The sequence below is a fragment of the Aethalodelphis obliquidens genome, unplaced genomic scaffold (assembly GCF_003676395.1).
Source record: "Aethalodelphis obliquidens isolate GAN/ISIS:26980383/991018 unplaced genomic scaffold, ASM367639v1 scaffold48, whole genome shotgun sequence".
Taxonomy (NCBI): Eukaryota; Metazoa; Chordata; class Mammalia; order Artiodactyla; family Delphinidae; genus Aethalodelphis; species Aethalodelphis obliquidens.
Window position 1 is genome coordinate 6,660,318 of NW_020837992.1, and position 23,445 is coordinate 6,683,762.

At 36.7% G+C, this 23,445-nt stretch overlaps 1 protein-coding gene across 2 annotated transcripts in view; it reads left to right on the top strand.

The window, feature by feature from the left end:
• The window catches only part of SYT14 (synaptotagmin 14), a 230,638-nt gene that overhangs the window by 161,351 nt on the left and 45,842 nt on the right, over positions 1–23,445 (top strand). For both annotated transcript variants that reach the window (XM_027082901.1, XM_027082902.1), the window contains one exon: positions 427–876. In XM_027082901.1, the coding sequence (XP_026938702.1) occupies positions 427–876 (450 nt within the window). The remainder of the gene's footprint in view (positions 1–426; positions 877–23,445) is intronic.

Sequence of the window (23,445 nt, forward strand, 5' to 3'; positions counted from 1 at the left end):
AGCGTTATACTTTCATTTATGTTCTCTTTCTCTCCAGCCTAATATTGAGCTGTCAGTTGTTTTGTTTATAATGTTACAAATTTAGTAATTTTTTTTACAAAAGGAGCAGAAATATACATGGAAGTGTATGTTTTCGTTTCTCATGATAAAAACGTATATCCAACTTTCTCAAAATTGTGATGGTGGATATTAAATTCTATGTCTTTATTATAATAAGTTTTTGAGTTTAACTTACCACTTACATTACTTTGTCCCCATAGAGTAGCTTTTGATTGTAGTTGGCTGTTAATTATTATTACTTTCTTTGTGATAGCAAATAAAAACAGTTTTCATATCATTCTTCTAAAGAAATATCAGATACTTATTTACATGCTAGATTAAATAATAGAGTTAAAAATTGAAAACATTTAAATTTGCTTTTCTTAGGATATGTCAGCTCAAGGATCATCTTCACAGCTTCCTAAACCTTTTGATCCTGAGCCAGAAGCTAAATATGGCACACTGGATGTGACTTTTGACTATGACTCACAAGAACAGAAGCTGCTGGTAACAGTGACAGCTGTCACAGATATCCCCACATATAACAGGACAGGTGGCAACTCATGGCAAGTACACCTTGTTCTTCTACCTATAAAGAAACAGAGAGCAAAAACCAGCATCCAAAGAGGACCATGCCCTGTCTTCACAGAAACATTCAAATTTAATCATGTTGAATCTGAGATGATTGGAAATTATGCAGTTCGGTTTAGACTGTATGGTATACATCGCATGAAAAAAGAAAAGATTGTGGGGGAAAAGATTTTTTATTTAACAAAACTGAATCTTCAAGGGAAAATGTCATTACCTGTGATATTGGAACCTTCTTACAATCATTCTGTGAGTATCTGATCAAATAGCCCAAATACAGTTTATGTCATGGTATATAATATACACAATTTTTAAAATCTGTGATCAACCCAACAACTTTCTCAGCCTACTTTTTACATAGTAATCATACCTACAAAATTTCTAAGTCCTAAATAGGTAGGTATAACTTTCTGTCATCTGTAAAAGTAGCCCTTGAAGATTATGTATGATTTATTTTATGTATTTTATTTTATCTTCACAGAGTCTGGCCTGATGTCTTACATATCTATTCCTTTGTTAAACATTTATTACAGGATTGCTTATGACATCATCTGAACTCCTTATAGAATTTATTGTTTTCTTTCCAGGTTAAAACTAGGTGATACTTTAACAGCTATCTAGCCCATATCTTATTTGATATACTACAGAAATTATTTGCTTTTATAGAATTTGTGCTGCTGCCTAGGTCATAATTGATTATCCTTCCAGAACTGCTATGAAATTATTTTTAAAGGTTCAGAAAAAACTCTGCCCTTGTTATACTTTCCACTCTTTTTTTTTTAAACAAAGATTTTGCAGTGTTTCTGAGAGAATACTTCCATTTAGTACTATGAGCTATTCTCCCTTTTCTCTTTCTTCCTCCAGGTACTGATCACACACAAGTGTCTCTTCCTCACTGTCTGTCTGTCATCTCTCTCTCTCTATGTTTTTAACTAAAGTCCTGCAAGGCATTGCAAATCGCAGGAGAGTTGCACTATGCCACATAGTTATTTAGATTATGAGAAAATCTGTGATATGCTGGAAATATAAATTTTGAATTATATTTATTCCTCTCATAATTGAATAAGAAGCATTTTTGCACATAAATATACAGATTTGGAGTAGACTTATATATTAACATAAAGGTATAATATTTTAGAGTTGTTTTTAAGCCTTTAAGTGTATTAAGCATAAGTGCAAGGTTAGAGTCTCACTGAATTTATAGCAGGCAGCATTTGATCTTATAGGACCTTCATTCCCAATAGAACCATACCATTTTAGCTAGATGATTTCAGCATCTTTAAAAACCAAAAGGTGATAATAAATATAGTATATCCCTATGGGTTTTTAATATAATATTTATCCTTTATTGGGTAAATTGATAACTTGTTTTAATTTTACATTTTAGAATTACTGTTTGGGGAAAATGTCTTTTTTAAATGATATCAGCAGTTTATCAGAGGAGAGGCAAAAAAAGTGCAAGCACTATTTCAGAGGGAAGAAGATAACTTTTAATAAAATTGAATATTCTATAATTCTTGCTATGATTTTTAAACTTTCTCATTATTTGGTTTGAGTGATCACTAGTTAATCTGTGGAAAATGCATCCTTGCATATAGAAATACCTGATTTATATTAGAAGAGAATGACTGTATCATCAAGAGGTATGTATTTTGTGTTTCTTTATTTGCTCTGAGTTATCTGTTCCCAATTCTGTATTAATTATCTTCTTTTCACAAAGAAAATGAAGCCATACAAAATAATATGTTTTTTTCCTCTGGTCAAACTAAATGATTTCTATCCACACCTACATCACATGTGTTGGCTTATGGGGTTTTTTTTCGTTTTTTTTTAACATCTTTATTGGAGTATAATTGCTTTACAATGGTGTGTTAGTTTCTGCTTTATAACAGAGTGAATCAGCTATACATATACCCCCTTATCCCCTCCCTCTTGCGTCTCCCTCCCACCCTCCCTATCCCACCCCTCTAGGTGGTCACAAAGCACCGAGCTGATCTCCCTGTGCTATGCAGCTGCTTCCCACTAGCTATCTGTTTTACATTTTGCAGTGTATATATGTCCATGCCACTCCCTCACTTTGTCCCAGCTTACCCTTCCCCCTCCCTGTGTCCTCAAGTCCATTCTCTGTGCCTGCGTCTTTATTCCTGTCCTGCCCCTAGATTCTTCAGAACCATTTATTTTATTTTATTTTTTTTAGATTCCATATATATGTGTTAGCATACGGTATTTGTTTTTCTCTTTCTGACTTACTTCACTCTGTATGACAGACTCTAGGTCCATCCACCTCACTACAAATAACTCAATTTCGTTTCTTTTTATGGCTGAATAATATTCCATTGTATATATGTGCCACATCTTCTTTCTCCGTTCATCTGTCGATGGACCATGTGTTGGCTTATGTTTGATTCTGTATTTCTATATGTCTGACAACCAGTACAATAAATTTCTGTGGAGTGTTCAGAAAAAGAAAAAAGTGCTAAATAGATAGCTTCTAAGACAACTTTTAAATCTGAACAAAACTATTTATCTTCTGCTCTTAGAGAATTTTTTCTCTGCATTGCCATGCTTCTCAAAGTTAGTGCCTGTGTTGAATTGTTGCTCTGCTTTGGCCTTCTTTCTTTCTCCACCTGCTCAAAATCTCATTGCTTGTTTTTGGCTTCTGTTTCAAAAACAACTAGTGTCAAAAACAGCTAGTGTATGACAGTTGTCAGGTTAAGACTCATAATTCTGTCTATCAGCTGTCTTGTCGTAAAAATAAAATACTAAAAGAATGTATGTGTTCTGTCTGTGCTGTAGTGTTAATGTTCTCTTTGCTTAGGTGTTGATATTAACTGTATAGAGAAATCATGTGATTGTGGATTACTTAGGTGATTTTAGCTCTAATTTTGTAAGATGTAATAATATATGAGTGAGAGGTACTTTCATAATTAAACATTTATTCTTATAGCTTTTGAATAATTACTTCTTCTTCTTGCAAGAGTATTAGCCTTTTGGCAAGGGAAAGTTTTAATCCAGTTAAAAAATTTACAGACTATGGTTAAAACATATTCAAAGCTTAATTACAGTTCATTTTCATGGGTAATAATAGAAAATTAGAATTCTGCATATAGAATTTAGTTTCACAGCTAGTTTTTCAGAAACTGATCACATCAATACATTGAGAGAAAAATGACCAGTATCACCAAACTGACTTTCTGAGAACTAAGCCCTGAGTTTCCTTGAGGGTAAAATTTAAGTTTGATATTAAGATAAGCATATAGTTTGATCAGTGAACAGTGGAAAATATGTGAAGGGTTGAAAAGCATGAGTTCTTTCTACTAACTAGTTGTGTCAGTTTGGATAAACTATCTAATCATTTTGAGCATCAGGTTTCTTGTTTGTAAGATGAGAGAATTAAAACAAATGATCTCTAAGGTTCTACCCAGCACTATATTCTCTGACTCTACTAATATATATTGGGAGAAAAGTTAATGGATTTTAGGTGAGTTTTGTATGCTTAGCATATGACATTTTGTTATGGGCATTTATTATGTTTTCTCACTCCTTCGTACTTTTTTCAGCAACCTTCTAATGTCTGAGGAAGTCCCAACTAAGTCCCACCTCCCTAAGTTAAGCTGTATAATTCACTTCCCTAGTTTCACTGGTAGCTAGGGCACGAGCCATGTTATTACCTAGACGCTCCACTCATATTCATCTCTAGGAAACCTCAGCACAGACTGAACAGAGAAGCAGATGCTGCACTCAAATTATGTTCTCATCAGGTTGAAGGAATCTGATATCGAGTCATCAGTAATTCTGAAATAGATTTGCTGGTACAGAAATTGTATTGGTGCTGAACGATAATAAATAATAATTACAGGAAAGAAAAGACCTTGGCATAGAAGTGTCCAGTAGAAGCAGTAGCAGATTTCCTCACAGGGTCAGTTCTGCAGTATGGTTTTAGGGTTTTTTCTTGAGAAGCTTAGCCATAAACCTGGTTCTCTAGTCATACTACTCCCTTTAATAAACTGCTGTTCCGCTTAGACAGTTAGCTTCCAGTGATTTCAAATAAGAACCCTGACTGGTAAATGTTGAAATAGCCATATGGTTTAGTATTTACTTGCTTTAGTCAGTTCTTAAGTTATACTCAATAGTTAGAATGTTGTCAGTTACCCTTCCTACCATGGTATATCCCTCTCATAAATTGAATTTTTCTCATACACTCAACTTGTTCGTATGGCATTCTTTCCTAGTGTATAACCCCAGTTACTTTCTTCACTTGCATTTTTGGTACCATATAGTAATCTCTCAATTACAGTTATCTGGAATAGCCTCTCGCCTTTTCCTCCCTCAAGTTTTATTTCTTATTCAATTTATTCAATTTATTAATAATATTATATGTAGTCATTATGATTTACTAATAATGAAACTTTATTCTTTCTCTCATAAACATAGAACCCTTCCAGTATAGACAGTACTTAATTAGTATAATCTATGCAAAGTAGTCTGTCTAGCTAGAAAATTGGGACTCCAGTCCTACAACTGCAAAGCACTGAATTTGGCTAACAACTTGAATGAGCTTGGAAGCAGATTTCTTCATCAGAGCCTCCAGATAATATCCCAGCCCAGCTGAAATTTTATTCAGTCTTGTGAGACCCTAAGTGGAACATCCACCTGAGCTCATTTGGACTCCTGACCTACAGAAAATGTGTTGCAACTTAAGTTTTAGTGATAGAGGGTACTTAATATGTGCCTAGATGTCTATAGTTCATTAAATCTGGCTCCATATTTCATTTCTGTGTGAACACATAAGAGTTATAGGAAATAGACATGGGAGTGGGTGGGGTTGTCTTGGGTGAGAAGAGAAAATCCTCAGGAATTCCTAGATGTAAAGGTTGGAGAAAGGTGGGGTAGAGTAGGAAGAAAGAGGTAGTAAAATATCACAAAATCCAAGAATGACGTTTTGAAGGAAGGAATACTCAACTTCGTCAAATGCTCCAGATGGAACCAATAATCTGAGTGCTGAAAACTGTCCACTGAATTTAGGATATGCAAGTAATGGGTAGCCTTAGAGAGACCTGTTTTGGTGGGGTAGAGGGGTCAGAATCCAAACTAGAGTGGCAATCATGTAGACAACTCTTCCACCAAGTTTGCCTGTGAAAATAGAGAGAGGGGGGGTTCAGGAAAGATGTTTCTGAGGTTAGGGGAGATTTGGGCATGCTTAAATACTAATGCAAATGGTAAAATATGGAGTGTAAAATATAGGAGAGCTAATTGAAGACAGCTATTAATTGAGGTCTGGGATGAACAGAGAGGCAAAAATGTTACGAGGACTTTCAAGCCATTTATTTTAATTGTAGACCATGACATCTAAGTGGAATAAAGAGAGAAGTGAAGCTAGAAGGGGACTAATAGGCAGGGGAAAGTAGAAAGGTTAGTGGACTGAAAGTTCCAAGGATATCAAGGAACAGATGTGAGGATAGTAGTTGAGCAGGAATTATGGAAAGATAAGGGGCTGTGGTTAGAGAGGAGAATGTTTTCAGTTAATGTGATGTGATGAGAAGGGTTCAGAGTATGATGGTGGGAGTGGGCAGCTGAGATGGAATAAAAGGTAAAGACACTGGAGATGGATAAGTTGGTCAAGAGAGACCAGGTTCTTGGATAGGTTATCCACATGGACATTGATTGAAGTCACAAAAGATGGTGGCAGCAATTGAAATGTGAGAAAAGATAGAATCAAGGATCGTTGTTCTCAAGAAATGAAGAAAAAATGTTCAGGGAATGAAGAGGAAATGTCTAGGAGAGAATATCTATGAAGACAGGATAACAAGAGCCCTAACGGAAATTAGTTATTCTTTTCCACAATTTTAGGGAAGCAGTGTTTGACAAAGCAGCAGAGAACTTTGCTTCTTGACTCTGAGACACTTTGGGTATGAGAGAATAACCAGGATGAAAAGTCTACAGAGGGTGATAGATCCTCAGGGAAGAATTGGAATTCAAGTAAAGCAAGGTATTGAGGGTTCAGGGAAGAAACTCAAGCTCTGGACGAGTCTATCATAGATCAGGAGGGCCAGAAGACAAAGTGAAAAGATTCTGAAAAGGAGGAGCATGATGGAAGTTTGTGTTACATAAGGGAAATTGATTCATCAACATGTTCAGATAAACCTAATCATTTAAAAATTCTTAGTAAGTTCCATATAACATTATTCCCTGATAGGTATCACCATGCTTAAAACAGCTCTATTAGGAATATTTTACAACCTGGTATTCAATAAGCATGCGTCTCAGGGTAATTAAATAGGAACACATCAGGATTTGCTTTATTTTTAACTCATAATTGACTAATTAGGGACATACATACTTATATAATTTCTCATTCAAGAGTACAATGCCACAGTTTCCTAAGAGTGATCACCCTTCCTCATGACTTACAGCAATGATGGGCTTATTTTAGACTCTTGTATTTTCCACCTTTAATTTCTAAAATCCCTGTATCTCAAAAACAGCCTGTCTTTATATTAATGGATTGAATTAATTTAGTTCGATATTTATACTATTACTTTTATTTTTAAGAGAGGTAAATTATTGCTCAGACATAATTGAAATATGTGCTCCTCTAAGAATCATACTTTAGTCTCTATTATTAGCAAGTGGGTTTTATTTCTTTATTTTTAAAGTGGAATATAGTTGCTTTACACTGCTGTGTCAGTTTCTGCTGTACGGCAAAGTGAATCAGCCATACATATACATATATCGCCTCTTTTTTTGGATTTCCTTCCAATTTAGGTCACCACAGAGCACTGAGTAGAGTTCCCTATGCTATACAGTAGGTTCTCATTAGTTACCTATTTTATACATAGTGTATACATGTCAGTCCCAGCCTCCCAATTCATCTCACCCACCCCCTTTCCCCCTTGGTATCCATATGTTTGTTCTCTACGTCTGTGTCTCTATTTCTGCTTTGCAAATAAGATCATCTTTACGATTTTTCTAGATTCCACATATATGCATTAATAGACGATATTTGTTTTTCTCTTTCTGACTTATTTCACTCTGTATGACAGTCTCTAGGTCCATCTATGTCTCAGCAAATGACACAATTTTGTTCCTTTTTATGGCTGAATAATATTCCATTGTATAGATGTACCACATCTTCTTTATCCATTCCTCTGTCAATAGACATTTAGGTTGCTTCCATGTTCTGGCTATTGTAAATAATGCTGCAGTAAACACTGGGGTGCGTGTATCTTTTTGAATTATCGATTTCTCTGGGTATATGCCCAGTAGTGGGATTGCTGGGTCATATGCTAGTTCTATTTTTCGTTTTTTAAGGAACCTCCATACTGTTCTCCATAGTGGCTGTATCAATTTACATTCCCACCAACAGTGTAAGAGGGGTTCCCTTTTCTCCACACCCTCTCCAGCATTTATTGTTTGTAGATTTTGTGATGATGGCCATTCTGACTGGTGTGAGGTGATACCTCATTGTAGTTTTGATTTGCATTTCTCTAATAGTTAGTGACGTTGAGCATCTTTTCATGTGTTTGTTGGCCATCTGTGTATCTTTTTTGGAGAAATGTCTATGTAGTTCTTCCACTCATTTTTTGATTGGGTTGTTTGGGGTTTTTTTTGATATTGATCTGTATGAGTTGTTTGTATGTTTTGGAGATTACTCTTTTGTGAGTTACTTCGTTTGCAAATATTTTCTCCCGTTGTGAGGACTTTTTGTCTTGTTTATGGTTTCCTCTGCTGTGCAAAAGCTTTTAAGTTTAATTTGGTCCCATTCATTTATTTTTGTTTTAATTTTCATTACTCTAGGAGGTGGGTCAAAAAAGGTGTTGCTGTGATTTATGTCAAAGAGTGTTCTGCCTATGTTTTCCTCTAAGAATTTTATAGTGTTCGGTCTTACATTTAGATCGTTAATCCATTTTGAGTTTATTTTTGTGTATGGTGTTAGAGAGTGTTTTAATTTCATTCTTTTACATGTAGCTGTCCAGTTTTCCCAGCACCACTTATTGAAGAGGCTTTTTCTCCATTGTATATTTTTGCCCCTTTGTCATAGATTAGGTGACCATAGGTGCGTGGGTTTATCTCTGGGCTTTCTATCCTGTTCTGTTGATCTATATTTCTGTTTTTGTGCCAGTACCATACTGTCTTGATTACTGTAGCTTTGTAGTATAATCTGAAGTCAGGGAGCCTGATTCTTCCAGCTCCATTTTTCTTTCTCCAGATTGCTTTGGCTATTTGGGGTATTTTGTGTTTTCTTACAAATTGTACAATTTTTTTGTTCTAGTTCTGTGAAAAATGCCATTGGTAATTTGATAGGGATTGCATTGAATCTGTAGATTGCTTTGGGTAGGATAGTCATTTTCACAATATTGATTCTTCCAATCTAAAAATATGGTATATCTCTCCATCTGTTTATTTCTTCTTTGATTTCTTTCATCAGTGTTTTATAGTTTTCTGTGTACAGGTCTTTTGCCTCCTCAGGTAGGTTTATTCCTAGGTATTTTATTCTTTTTTGTTGCAATGGTAAATGGGATTGTTTCCTTAATTTTTCTTTCTGCCCTTTCGTTGTTAGTATATAGGAATGCAAGAGATTTCTCTGTATAGTTTTGTATCCTGCAACTTTACCAAATTCATTGATTAGCTCTAGTAGTTTTCTGGTGGCGTCTTGAAGATTTTCTATGTATAGTATCATGTCATCTGCAAACAGTGACAGTTTTACTTCTTCTTTTCCAATTTGTATTCCTTTTATTTCTTTTTCTTCTCTGATTGCCGTGGCTAGGAGTTACAAAGCTATGTTGAATAATAGTGACGAGAGTGGACACCCTTGTCTTGTTCCTGATCTTAGAGGAAATACTTTCAGTTTTTCACTATTGAGAATAATGTTTGCTGTGGGTTTGTCATATATGGCCTTTATTATGTTGTGGTAAGTTCCCTCTATGCCTACTTTCTGGAGAGTTTTATCATAAATTGGTGTTGAATTTTGTCAAAAGCTTTCTCTGCATCTATTGAGATGATCATATGGCTTCTATCCTTTAATTTATTAATATGGTGTATCACATAGATTGATTTGCATATATTGAAGAATCCTTGCATCCCTGGAGTAAATCCCACTTGACCATGGTGTATGATCCTTTTAATGTGTTGTTGGATTCTGTTTGCTAGTATTTTGTTGAGCATTTTTGCATCTATGTTTGTCAGTGATACTGGCCTGTAATTTTCTTTTTTTTTTTTGAATTTTATTTTTATACAGCAGGTTCTTATTAGTTATCTATTTTATACATATTAGTGTATATATGTCAATCCCAATCTCCCAGTTAATCTCACCACCACCCCCAACTCTCCCCCCTTGGTGTCCATATGTTTGTTCTCTACATCTGTTTCTTTATTTCTGCCTTGCAAACTGGTTCATTTGTACCATTTTTCTAGTTTCCACATATATGCGTTAATATACGATATTTGTTTTTCTCTTTCTGACTTACTTCACTCTGTATGACAGCGTCTAGGTCCATCCGCGTCTCTACAAATGACCCAATTTCATCCCTTTTTATGGCTGAGTAATATTCCATTGTATATACGTACCACATCTTCTTAATCCATTCATCTGTCGATGGGCATTTAGGTTGCTTCTGTGACCTGGCTATTGTAAATAGTGTTGCAGTGAACATTGGGGTGCATGTGTCTTTTTGTGTAATTTTCTTTTTTTGTGATATCTTTGTCTGGTTTTGGTATCAGGGTGATGGTAGCCTTGTAGAATGAGTTTGGGTGTGTTCCACCCTCTGCAATTTTTGGGAAGATTTTGAGAAGGATAGGTGTTAGCTCTGCTCTAAATGTTTGCTAGAATTCGCCTCTGAAGCCATCTGGTCCTGGACTTCTGTTTGTTGGAAGATTTTTAATCACAGTTTCAATTTAATTGCTTGTGATTGGTCTGTTCATATTTTCTATTTCTTCTTGGTTCAGTCTTGGAAGGTTGTACTTTTCTAAGGAATTGTCCATTTCTTCCAGGTTGTCCATTTTATTGGCATATAGTTGCTTATAGTAGTTTCTTATGATCATTTGTGTTCTGCAGTGTCAATTGTAACTTGTCCTTTTTCATTTCTAACTTTATTGATTTGAGTCCTCTCCCTTTTTTTCTTGTTGAGTCTGGCTAATGGTTTATTAATTTTGTTTATCTTCTCAAAGAACCAGCTTTTAGTTTACTGATATTTGCTATTGTTTTCTTTGTTTCTATTTCATTTATTTCTGCTTGGATCTTTATGATTTCCTTCCTTCTGCTAACTTTGAGTTTTGTTTGTTCTTTCTCTAGTTCCTTTAGGTATAAGGTTAGATTATTTATTTGAGATTTTTCTTGTTTCTTGAGGTAGGCTTGTATAGCTATAAACTTCCCTCTTAGAACTGTTTTTGCTGCATCCCATAGGTTTTGGATCGTCATGTTTTCATTGTCATTTTCCTCTAGGTATTTTTTGATTTCCTCTTTGATTTCTTCAGTGATCTCTCAGTTATTTAGTAACGTATTGTTTATCTTCCATGTGTTTGTGTTTTTTACATTTTTTTCCTGTAATTGATTTCTGCTCTCATAGCATTTTGCTTGGAAAAGATTCTTGATATGCTTTCAGTTTTCTTAAATTTACCAAGGCTTGTTTTGTGGCCCACGATGTGATCTGTCCTGGAGAATGTTCCATGTGCGCTTGAGAGGAAAGTGTTTTCTGCTTCTTTCAGATGAAATGTCCTATAAATATTAATTAAGTCTGTCTTTTCTAATGTGTCATTAAAGGCTTGTGTGTCCTTATTTATTTTCTGTCTACATGGTCTGTCCATTGGTGTAAGTGGAGTGTTAAATTTCCCCATTATCGTGTCACTGTCGCTTTCCCCTTTTTTGCCTGTTAGCGCTTACCTATGTGTTGAGGTGCTCCTGTGTTGGATGCCTAAATATTTACAATTGTTATATCTTCTTCTTGGATTGATCCTTTGATCATTATATAGTGTCCTTCCTTGTCTCTTATAATACTTTTCATTTTAAAGTCTATTTTGTCTGATTTGAGTATTGCTACTCCAGCTTTCTTTTGATTTCCATTTGCATGGAATATCTTTTTCCATCCCCTTACTTTCAGTCTGTATGTGTCCTCAGGTCTGAAGTGGTTCTCTTGTAGACAGCATATATATGGGTCTTGTTTTTGTATCCATTCAGCTAGTCTGTGTCTTTTGGTTGAAGCATTTAATCCATTTACATTTAAGGTCGTTATTGATATATATGTTCCTATTACCATTTTCTTGATTGTTTAGGTTTGTTTTTTTAGGTCTTTTTCTTCTCTTATGTTTCCTGCCTAGAGAATTTCCTTTAGCATTTGTTGTAAAGCTGGTTTGGTGGTGCTGAATTCTCTTAGCTTTTGCTTGTCTGTAAAGCTTTTGCTTTCTCCGTCAAATCTGAATGAGATCCTTGATGGGTAGAGTAATCTTGGTTGTAGGTTTTTTCTTTTCATCACTTTAAGTATGTCCTGCCACTCCCTTCTGGCCTGCAGCATTCCTACTGAAAAATCAGCTGATAACCTCATGGGGATTCCTTTGTATGATATTTGTTGCTCTTTCTTTGCTGCTTTTAACATTTTTTCTATGTATTTAATATTTTTTAGTTTGACTAATATGTGTTTCAGCATGTTTCTCCTTGGATTTATCCCATATGAGACTCTCTGTGCTTCCTGGACTTGGTTGACTATTTCCTTCCCCATGTTAGGGAAGTTTTCGAATATAATCTCTTGAAATATTTTCTCTGACCCTGTGTCTTTCTCTTCTTCTTCTGGGACCCCTATAATTCAAATGTTGGTGCATTTAATGTTGGACCAGAGGTCTCTGAGACTATCCTCATTTCTTTTCATTCTTTTTTTTTTATTCTGTTACGTGGCAGTGATTTCCACCATTCTGTCTTCCATCTCACTTAATCCGTTCTGCCTCAGTTATTCTGCTACGGATTCCTTCTAGTGTATTTTTCATTTCAGTTATTGTGTTGTTCATTACTGTTTGTTCTTCAGTTCTTCTAGGTCCTTGTTAAACATTTCTTGTATCTTCTTGATCCGTGCCTCCATTCTGTTTCAGAGATCTTGGATCATCTTTGCTATCATTACTCTGAATTCTTTTTCTGGTAGATTGCCTATTTCCTCTTCATTTATTTGGTCTTGTGGGTTTTCACCTTGCTTCTTTGTCTGCAACATATTTCTCTGTCATCTCATTTTGTCTGACTTACTGTGTTTACGGTCTCCTTTCCACAGGCTCCAGAGTCGTAGTTCCTCTTGCTTCTCTTGTGTGCCACTTGGTTGGTGAGATTGGTCCAGGGACTTGTTTAGGCTTCCTGGTGAGGGACTGGTACCTCTGCTCTGGTGCGTGGAGCTGAGTCTTTTCCCTCTGATGGGCAGGGCCACGTCTGGTGGCTTGTTTTGGGGAGTCTTTGAGCTTAGTATGATTCTAGGCAGCGTGTCTGCTGATGGGTGAGGCTGTGTTCCTGTCTTGCTAGTCGTTTAGCATGAGGTGTCCAGCACTGGAGCCTGCAGGCAGTTGGGTGGAGCATGGTCTTGGCGTCAAGATAGGGTCTTCATCCTGCCTTCCACAGACTGTGTGCTATATTCTCCTTCGATCCCCCAAAGGTCGCTTTCTGTCCCAGCTGATTTCGCACTGTTGGGTTTTCCTCTGATTCCAGGAACCTCTCCTCACCTTTAGCTTCCTGCCAGGGTTGGTGGTCCCTTTATTGATTCCTCGTTTCTTTTTTTCTTTCTTTCATTCTACCCAGTTGTGAGGAGATTTTTCTTGTCCTTTTAGGTATCCAAATTCTTCCACTAATGTTCAGCAGGTGCTCTGTGAGAATTGTTCCATTTGAATGGAAACAGCCAAAAATAAATAAATATATATATTAAAAGAAAAAAACTTACACCTAAAACTAAGACAACACTGTTAAACAACTATACTCTGGTATAAAATAAAAGTCTTTTAAAAAACTAATCTTCATCTATTTTCATATTTGCTACAAATCACATACTACCATTGTCAATAAAAATCTACATTTTCTAAATGTAGATTACACTTCTTCATCATAAAGCAATTTAAAATTAATACTTCATTATAAATTAATGATCACAGTTAAAAATGACTACATCAAAGAGAAAGCTGCATGTATGCAATTCAGTTTCCTAGACAATAACAGTAATGTGAGTCATGGTTCACTTTAGTATAAAACTAAATAGTTATAGGCCTATTTAGAGGCAGTTATTCAAAGAGAAAGTAAGTGAACATATATCACTGGTAGAGGGGAATAACTAGTCTCACATGAAGAATTGTTAATCAGATAAATCAGTGAAAGGGAGAAGCTAAATTACAGCATAGAAGGATGCTTTTTGTTTAAATCAGAGTCTTAGTTTAAATGTTAAGTTTAAACTTAGTTTAAAAAGAAGTCAAGTTTAAATGTTAAGTCTCAAGAAGTTTTGAACATGCAGAAGAATTGAGTGGGAGAAACTAAAATTTCAGTGACTAAAATCATTTGTTTTTTATGTCTAGTCTGGGGAACGAAAAACATCAAACATCTTAACTGGCGTTCATTTAGTTGAACCATCCAAGTGCTAAACTATAAACTACCAAGGACCAACTCATACTTCATTTTTTTTGTATTATTTTTTCAAAAAAAGCCAGAAAAGTAAAGTATAAGTGTAATAAATATTACAGGTAATATTTTCCTTTTCTGCTCTATTTTATTTTATGCAATTAATTTTTCCAAGATACTGATATCAATTGTTTATAATACTAATGAGAGAAATTAAATGTTTTTTGGAAAGAGAGTACTATTTGATCATTTTAGAGTGGAGTAAAGATTATGATAGGTAAATTTGGGTCCAGGTGAGCAACATATTCTATAATTAAGAACATTAAAATGCATTAAATGGAGCAAGAGGGGATAAAATAGTGTTTTCTAAAGAAACACCATGGAGAGAGATATAACATTCAAATTCTAAATATTGACCACGATTTTTTTTTTAATTTATTTATTGGCTGTGTTGGGTCTTCGTTGCTGCACGCGGGCTTTCTCTAGTTGTGGTGAGCAAGGGCTCCTCTTCATTGTGGTGCACGGGCTTCTCATTGCAGTGGCTTCTCTTGTTGCAGAGCACGGGCTCTAGGTGTGCAGGCTTCAGTAGTTGTGGCTCGTGGGCTCTAGATGTGTGGGCTTCAGTAGTTGTGGCTCGCGGGCTGTAGAGCGCAGGCTCAGTAGTTGTGGCGCACAGGCTTAGTTGCTCTGCGGCATGTGGGATCTTCCTGGACCAGGGCTCAAACCTGTGTGCCCTGCATTGGCAGGCGGATTCTTAACCACTGCGCCACCTGGGAAGCCCTTGACCACTATTTTTAAAAATTCTTTTGGAGCATCTATAAGGTGGACATCCTGAACACATGCCTTCTTCATCATTACCAACAGCTGTGAAATATATATATTTTACCTTAAAGAAGCACTTTATTACATTACCGCAAGCAATTCCCTTTCTTCTGGATTGTTTCACAGTAATAAAATAGTTGTATCCACTGTGCCTCTTGTTCATTATCTTAGGCTTTTCGTAAATGGATGATAATTAATGAGCAATACCATTGAGTGAGCTTGTCCTTGAGGCCTTCCCTTTAGAAATAAAAGAAATACCAAACAGAAGCAACATTTTTTTTTTCCTAGTCATTCTCCTCATCATGTTAATATTAAATAGCAGGGTAGTATCCAACGGGCCACTGTATTTCGAAACCAAAATCCTTAATTCTAGGATTTTCACATTTAAAGTCTTGACAGATAATTTAAAATAGTAGGTTTTTCATTGGAAAAACAACATTAAAGTGCTAGATATTAATTTTGAAAAATCGTAGATATGAAAATCTATTTTATCAGAATATATTTTATAAAACAACCAGTAGTAATGGTATTGACTAAAGTTTTTTCATCTGAATTAGGAGTATTGAGGATGTTCCTTCCTAAAGAGTTGTGGTTTTATCTGCTGTGACATTTATTTTGAGGTTGATGGGGTTTAATGCTGCTTTTCCAGGGTGATGCCTATTTAGGCATACAGTGGGAATTTAAAGAGAACTGATAAATACTAATTACAAAAACATTTTTCTTTCTGGAAAATTTGAAATTTAATTTAAAAAAGAAGCAGTTTTTACATTTGATGCATTTATGTTCTTATGGTAGAATATGAGCTTAAGACATACTGCATTCAGGTCTAGGACAGAGGAACTTTATTTTAAAAAATTAAACTTGAAGGAAACATTTTATTAGTGGGTTTTCTGTCTCATCATCACATTTGTTTTATGGACTCTGTAGGGACATGTAATGAGCCAGAAAAAATATCTATTTGACAGTTACATTTTCTTTTATTCTCTTCAAGGCAAGGAACAACTCTGGTCAAAAATGATTGTACATTTAAGCTTATATATAAATTCCTGATGCTATTTATATGAAGCAGGTATAATTAAATGATTTCTATCCCTGAAAATGAGCATGGCTCTGCAAATACACTGTGTGCTCATTCATTACTGGGAACTCCTATTTGAGTGAAATACACATTCTTAGGTGTTGAGCATGCAAAGCTGTTGTTGTAAAAAAGGCTGATTCTGCATAGTACACATGTTAGCAATTGGGATACTCTTGGGATACGTGACCTAAGTACTTCCCAAGGTCATGATGATTAAATGAGATGAGGTATGTGAAAACCTTCATAGACTAGCAACATGAGTTGTGAACCTGAAATAAAATATGTATTCTTTTGTTTTTTTCCTTGGCTGTGTCAGGTCTTAGTTGCAGCACGCGGAATGTTTTTGTTGTGGCGCGCAGGCTTCTTTCTAGTTGTGGCCTGCGGGTTTTCTCTCTCTACTTGTGGCATGCAGGCTCCAGAGCGCGTGGGCTCTGTAGTTGTGACACGCAGGCTCCAGGGCCTGTGGGCTCCATAGTTTGTGACATGCGGGCTCTCTCATTGAGGCGTGCGAGCTCAGTTGTTGTGGCACACGGGCTTAGTTGCCCCGCAACACGTGGGATCTTAGTTCCCTGACCAGGGATCGAACCTGCGTCCCCTGCATTGGTGGGCAGATTCTTTACCACTGGACCACCAGGGAAGTCCCAAAATACATATTCTTAATATATTTTAATCATTCTGCCATTATTTATTGTTTTATAGTTTAAAGATATCCTCTGGTCTTACAAAAAATAATGACTTTTGTCTTCCCTTTTCCTCTTAGACCTAGAATTGTTTATATAGGCTATATCTTACCTACTTACAGTGTTGATTTTATAGTCTGTCACTTTGGGGCAACTGATAATTAGAGTAGTACTAATTACATTCTTTTGAAGCAGAAAAAAGCTAGTAGAGCTAATTGGAAGTGAAGACAAGTCTGGTACACATAGATTTTTAATTATCTCATGTTACATAATCAAAGTATATAATTTATATAATCAAAGTTATATATCTCTTAATATTTCCGTATTCTACAATAATAAAATAAACTGAACTTTAATTTGGCTCATTTTTAAAGGAATACAATAGCATTTAGTTGATAGAAAATATCATGTATTATAAGTACATTTTTCATATTAGCTTACGGGGGGGGGGGTATATTCTTTGAAATGAAAGCTGTCATTGTCCCTTAAGCTATATTCAAGTTCTAAAACTGTATTCTTTATACTAACTCACTTGTGGTTTGTCATAAAAGGTTTAAAATTACTTGATAGTGGAAATTTATAATTTTAACACTGAAATTGGTAGATTTTCAAGATCAAGTTTATATTTGCATTTAGGAGGGTTGGTATAGCATAGAGGTTCTGAGGTCCCTGGTTCCACGTCTTGGTTCCCCACTTCTTCCTAACTATGTGTTCTTGGGTGAATACTCAACCTCTGTGTGTCTCATTATTTTCATTTGTAAAAAGGAATGATAAAAAAAGAGTTAATCCATGTAAAGAACATCATCTGGCACAGAGCAGGAACTCTAAATGTTATAAATTAAATAACATTAGACAAATGTTAACTAATATTGTTTATTGGGTCTTATTCATGTGTGAATAAATTTGATCTGAATTAAGTGCTAGTTCTTAAGTAAAAATTTACATTGTCTTTTTCAAGTTTCAAAATCAGAAGGCACATTGCAGTCTGGAAAAGAGGAAAATAAAAGTGCTTTTTTTTAATTAATTTTTATTGACGTATAGTTGCTTTACAATGTTGTTAGTTTCTGCTGTACAGGAAAGTGAATCAGCCATATGTATACATATATCCCCATTTTTTTTAGATTTCCTTCCCATTTAGGTCACCACAGAGCACTGAGTAGAGTTCCCTGTGCTATACAGTGGGTTCTTACTAGTTATCTATTTTATACACAATAGTGTATATATTGTCAATCCCAGTCTCCCAACTGATCCCACCCTCCCTTCCCCCCTTGGTATCCATAAGTTTGCTGTCTACATCTGTGTCTCTATTTCTGCTTTGCAAATAAGTTCATCTGTACCAAAAGTGCTCTAATCCAACAATACAAAGAATGCTTTGTCCAACAATACAAGTAGCTGGTAAAATAATTTTTTTAGGAACTAAATATAATTCAATCCTTGAATGTTTTTAAGATACAGCTTTTTAGAAATATATTTTGAGTAATTGTTAAGAACTCTGAATTATAAATATTATTTAAATACACTTTTATTATTTTCAGGCATATAGAGAACTGTGTATTACGTTAGCAAAACGTATACAGCAGTTTAGGCTAGGTTATTCTGAGATAACAAACCTTGAAACTTTTAATGCCTTATAAACAACAAAGGTTTCTTTCTCACTTGTGCTGCATGTCCGTATTATGGGTCAGTTATGGCTCTATTCCTTGTCGTCTTCATTCTGGGATCCAAACTGATAGGGGAGGATCTGTCTGAAACTTTGCTGGTTGTCAGATAGAGGACATGGCAAACTAATCCTTATCTTTTAAAGTTTCTTAAAGCTTCTGCCCAAACTTGACACATGCTACTTCCACTGACATTTCAAGGGTCTAAAGCAGAGGTTGGCAAACTTTTTCTATAAAGTGCCAGAAAGTTAACTTTTTTTAGGCTTCGCAGGACACATATGGTCTCTGTCACATGTTCTTTTTATTCTTTCACCCTTACCTAACTTATTTTATTTGTTTATTTTCTTCCAGTTTTATTGAAATACAAGGGACATAGAGTGCTATATTAAGTTTAAGGTGTACAGCATAATGAATTGACTTACATACCTTGTGAAATGATTATCATAGTAGGTTTATTGAACATCCATCATCTTATATAGATACAAAATAAAAGTAATAGAAAAAAATTACTTTTTTCTTGTGATGAGAACTCTTTTAGGGTTTACTCTCTTAACAACTTCCATACATAACATACAGCAGTGTTCATTATATTTATCATGTCGTACATTACACCCTAGTACTTATTTATCTTATAACTGGAAGTTTGTACCTTTCAACTGCCTTCATACAGTTCCCCCTCCCTCTGATAACCACAAATCTGATCTCTTTTTCTATGAGTTTGCTTGTTTGTTTGTTTTTAAAATATAACTGACCTATAATACTATGTTAGTTCCTGGTATACAACATAGTGATTCAATATTTCTGTACATTTCAAAATGATAACCAGGGTAAGTCTAGTTACCATCTGTCACCATACAAAACTGTTACATAATTATTGACTGTATTCCCCACACTGTACATTTTATACCCCTAACTCATTTCTTTTGTAACTGAAGGTTTGTACTTCTTAATCTTCCTCACTGATATCTCTTCTCCCTTCACTTCACTTCCCTCTGGCAACGACCTGTTTGTTCTCTGTATCTATGACTATGTTTCTGTTTAGTTACGTTTGTTCATTTGTTTTGTTTTTTAGGTTTCACATATAAGTGAAATCATACAGTATTTGTCTTTCTTTGTCTAACTTATTTCACTAAGCATAATACCTTTAGGTCTATCCATGTTTTGCAAATGGCAAGATTTCATCCTTTTTTATGGCTGAGTAATGTTCCATTGTATATGTACCACATCCTCTTTATCCATTCATCTACTGATGGGCACTTAGGTTGCTTCCATATCTTTGCTATTGTAAATAATGCTGCAGTGAACATAGGGATGCATATATCTTTTTGAGTTAGGGATCCTAGAGCTAGTGTTAGTCTGGTAGTGGGCAGGGCCATTCCTGACATGACTGGCTTCGGGATACAGGGTTTTCTAGAGCTGGTGGTACCTACTGGTGGTTAGGTCCAGATCTCAGGGCAGCTGGCTAAGGGGCCCAAAGTGTCCCAGAGCTCGTGTTGGCCAGCTGGTGGTCAGGGTTGGGGCCCAGGGCATCCCAGGGTATTGCCAGCCTGCTAGTGGGTGGACTGCATCTTGACATGGCTGGCTGAAGGGCCATGGTGTTGGCCCACTGATGGGTGGGGCTGAGGCCTAGGGAGTCCTGGGGAATGCTGCCCAACCCTTCGTGGGCGATTATAGGTCCCTGAGTGGCTGGAGGCTCGTGGTGTCCTGTGGCAACTGGCCTGCTGATAGGTAGGGTTGTGTCCCCACCCAGCTAGCTGCTTGGCCTGGGAAGACCCAGGACTGGTGCTGACCAGCTGGTGGACAGGGCCGGGTCTCAGCACTTACAGGCTAGAGGGGGGATTCCAGAATGGTGCTTGCCAGCACCGGTGTCCACATGGTAGAAAAGGCTCCCAAAAATGGCTGCAGCCAGGGTCTCTGTCCCCAGAGTGAGTCCCAAAGGCATCCTGCCTCTCTACGAGGCTTGCCAAAACCAGCAGGTGGGTCTGACCCAGGCTCCTTTCATATTACTTCTTCTGCCCAGGGTCTCAGAGTGTGTGAGATTTTGTGTGTGCCCTTTAAGAGTGGAGTCTCTAATCCCCACGGCCCTCTAGGTCTCTCAAAAGTAAAGCCCCACTGGCCTTCAAAACCAAATTTCCTGGGGGCTTATCTTCCCAGTGCAGAACCCCTGGGCTGGGGGCCAGATGTGGGTCTCAGACCCCTTGCTTCTTGGGGAGAACCTCTGCAGTTTTAATTGTTCTCTTGTTTGTGGGTCGCTTACCCAGGGGTATGGGTCTTGATGATACCACATGTCTCCACTCCTCTTACCTGTGTCATTGTGGTTCCTTTATTATATCTTTAGTTATGGAGAATCTTTTCTGCTAGTCTTTTGGTTGTTCTCATTGATAGTTGCTTTTTAAATAGTTGTAATTTTTCTGTGCCCGTGGGAGGAGGTGAGCTCAAGATCTTTCAGCTCTGCCATCTTGGTCACTCACCCTAGAACCTTTTTTTTTTTTTTTTTTTTGCGGTACGCGAGCCTCTCACTGTTGTGGCCTCTCCCGTTGCAGAGCACAGGCTCTGGACGCGCAGGCTCAGCGGCCATGGCTCACGGGCCCAGGCGCTCCACGGCATGTGGGATCTTCCCGGACCGGGGCACGAACCCGTGTCCCCTGCATCGGCAGGCGGACTCTCAACCACTGCGCCACCAGGGAAGCCCTAGAACCATTTTTAAAAATATAAAACCATTCTTAGCATGCCGGCTGCATAAAAACAAGAGGCCACAGGCAGCATTCGTTTTAAACCTGTAGTTTGCTGACCTCTGGTCTAAAGCAAGTCATGTGATATCAACAGTGAGGGGCAGTGAATAATTGTGAACAATAGTCCATACAAAGAATTAACTAATATTATTTATAATTTGCATGTCAGTAGCTTGTACATAAAGTTTTGCGTTTATAGTGTAAAAATTTGCTCTCTTGGGACATTCTCTCTCTTTTTTTAATTAATTTATTTATTTTTGGCTGTGTTGGGTCTTCATTGCTATGTGTGGGCTTTCTCTAGTTGCGGCGAGCAGGGGCTATGCTTTGCGGTGCGTGGGCTTCTCATTGCAGTGGCTTCTCTTGTTGTGGAGCACGGGCTCTGGGCACGCAGGCTCCAGTAGTTGTGGCTCGCGGGCTCTAGAGCGCAGGCTTAGTAGTTGTGGTGCACGGGCTTAGTTACTCCGTGGCATGTGGGATATTCCTGGACCAGGGCTCGAACCCATGTCCCCTGCATTGGCCAGGCGGGTTCTTAACCACAGTGCCACCAGAAAAGTCCAAAATTCTTTTAAATCTTATTTAGGTAATAACTTTTAAATCTTATTTAGGTAATAACTTTGCATAGCAAAGTCTTTCCTAAATACTTAGCCTTGTCCAGTTATCACAGTTTCTGAATCCAGGTTCTTAATTTATAAACATATTATTGAACTTGAAAAAATTAAATATATGACAAGTCCTAGTATATATTAAACATGTTTGCATAAACTGACACTACCAGAAGAAAATGTAGGGTTTGTTTATTCTTACAGTTAAACATAGTGGATTAACCACATACGTTTATTCCCTTTTTTTATTCCCTTTTCTTTCTGTGATTCACTAAACTGATAGTATCTTGGTTAAAGAATTAAATACACACACACATACACATTCATATTTATACCCACAAGGTCAAAGAGAAATGGAATGAGGGCATCAGCAGATGTGAGAGATTAGTGTCTGGAAGACAGTGTGGATGGAGGAACCTAGTGAAAAGTGAACATAGAAGCAGGAGAGAACTAATCTGACCCACAAAACCATAAATACTAGGTACAGCGGAGGATAGCATGAGTCTGGGAATTAAAAATGAGAATCTCTCAAAGTCTATAAAATGCGCTGTTGTATCTCCATCTGGCATGAAGAATAGTGGCAGGCTTGTGCCTAGAGCTGGGCAATACATATCATATCATTACTTCTCAGGGAAAACTCAGTGGTCCAAGCGAAGACCACCTCATGCTGATACTTAGGGGTCCCCCACACATTTATGATGGTCAGTGAACAAATTATGTTTAAAAGTATAGGGTTTTCGATCAGCTCTTTGGTGATGCATTCTTAAATATGAACAGGCAATCATAGCTCAGGAGACACCAAGGGAAAAACTCTACCAGGAAAGAGAAAACCAAAGATAAACATTTTTTAAAAAATTTACCCTCAGGGAAGAGTACATAATGTAGAGATGAGAAGAAAATTAAAAACTAATTCAATTAGAATTTTCAGAAAGATCTGATAAGATATTATATACATATACACTTTTTAAAAAGAGGACGAATACTCTGAAAAAGGAACAATCGTAGAAGAAAGGGCTTTTGTGAATTACAAATATGATTGCCAAAATAAAGCATGTTCTGGACGGGTCAGTACAAGGATTGGAAGATTGGCAGACTTTGGCCCGTGGGTCAAATCCAGCTCACCAGCTGTTTTTGTAAATAAAGGTTTCTTGCAATAGAGCTATGCCCATATGCTTACATACTGTGTATGGCTGCTTTTGCACTACAGCAGCAGAGTGAGTAGTTGTGACTGAGATCATACAGCTCATGAAGCCAAAATTATTTACTCTCAGGCTCTTTACAGAAAAATTCTGCTGATCCATTATTCAGAAGATAGAAATGAAAAGAAATCTCCAGAAATAGAAAAGAAAAATAGAGTACAAAAGGTAAATGTAAAGACAAAAAATAGAAACTTAGACAATCTAAGAGGATTTAACATATGACTAAATAGTGAATCATAAAAAAAAAAAAAACCAAAAACAGCGGAGAGGAAGTTGTATTAAAATACAAGAAAATTTGCCAAAGCTGAAGGACTTGAGTTTCCAAATAAAGAACCTGAACAATAAATGAAAAAGTCCAGACTAGGCGCATCATTGTGAAATTTCAGAACACCACGGGTAAAGAGAAGATCCTAAATGGGTCCAGGTCACATAAAAATGAATGAAGATCAGAATGGCATCAGACTTCTCAGCTACAATGCT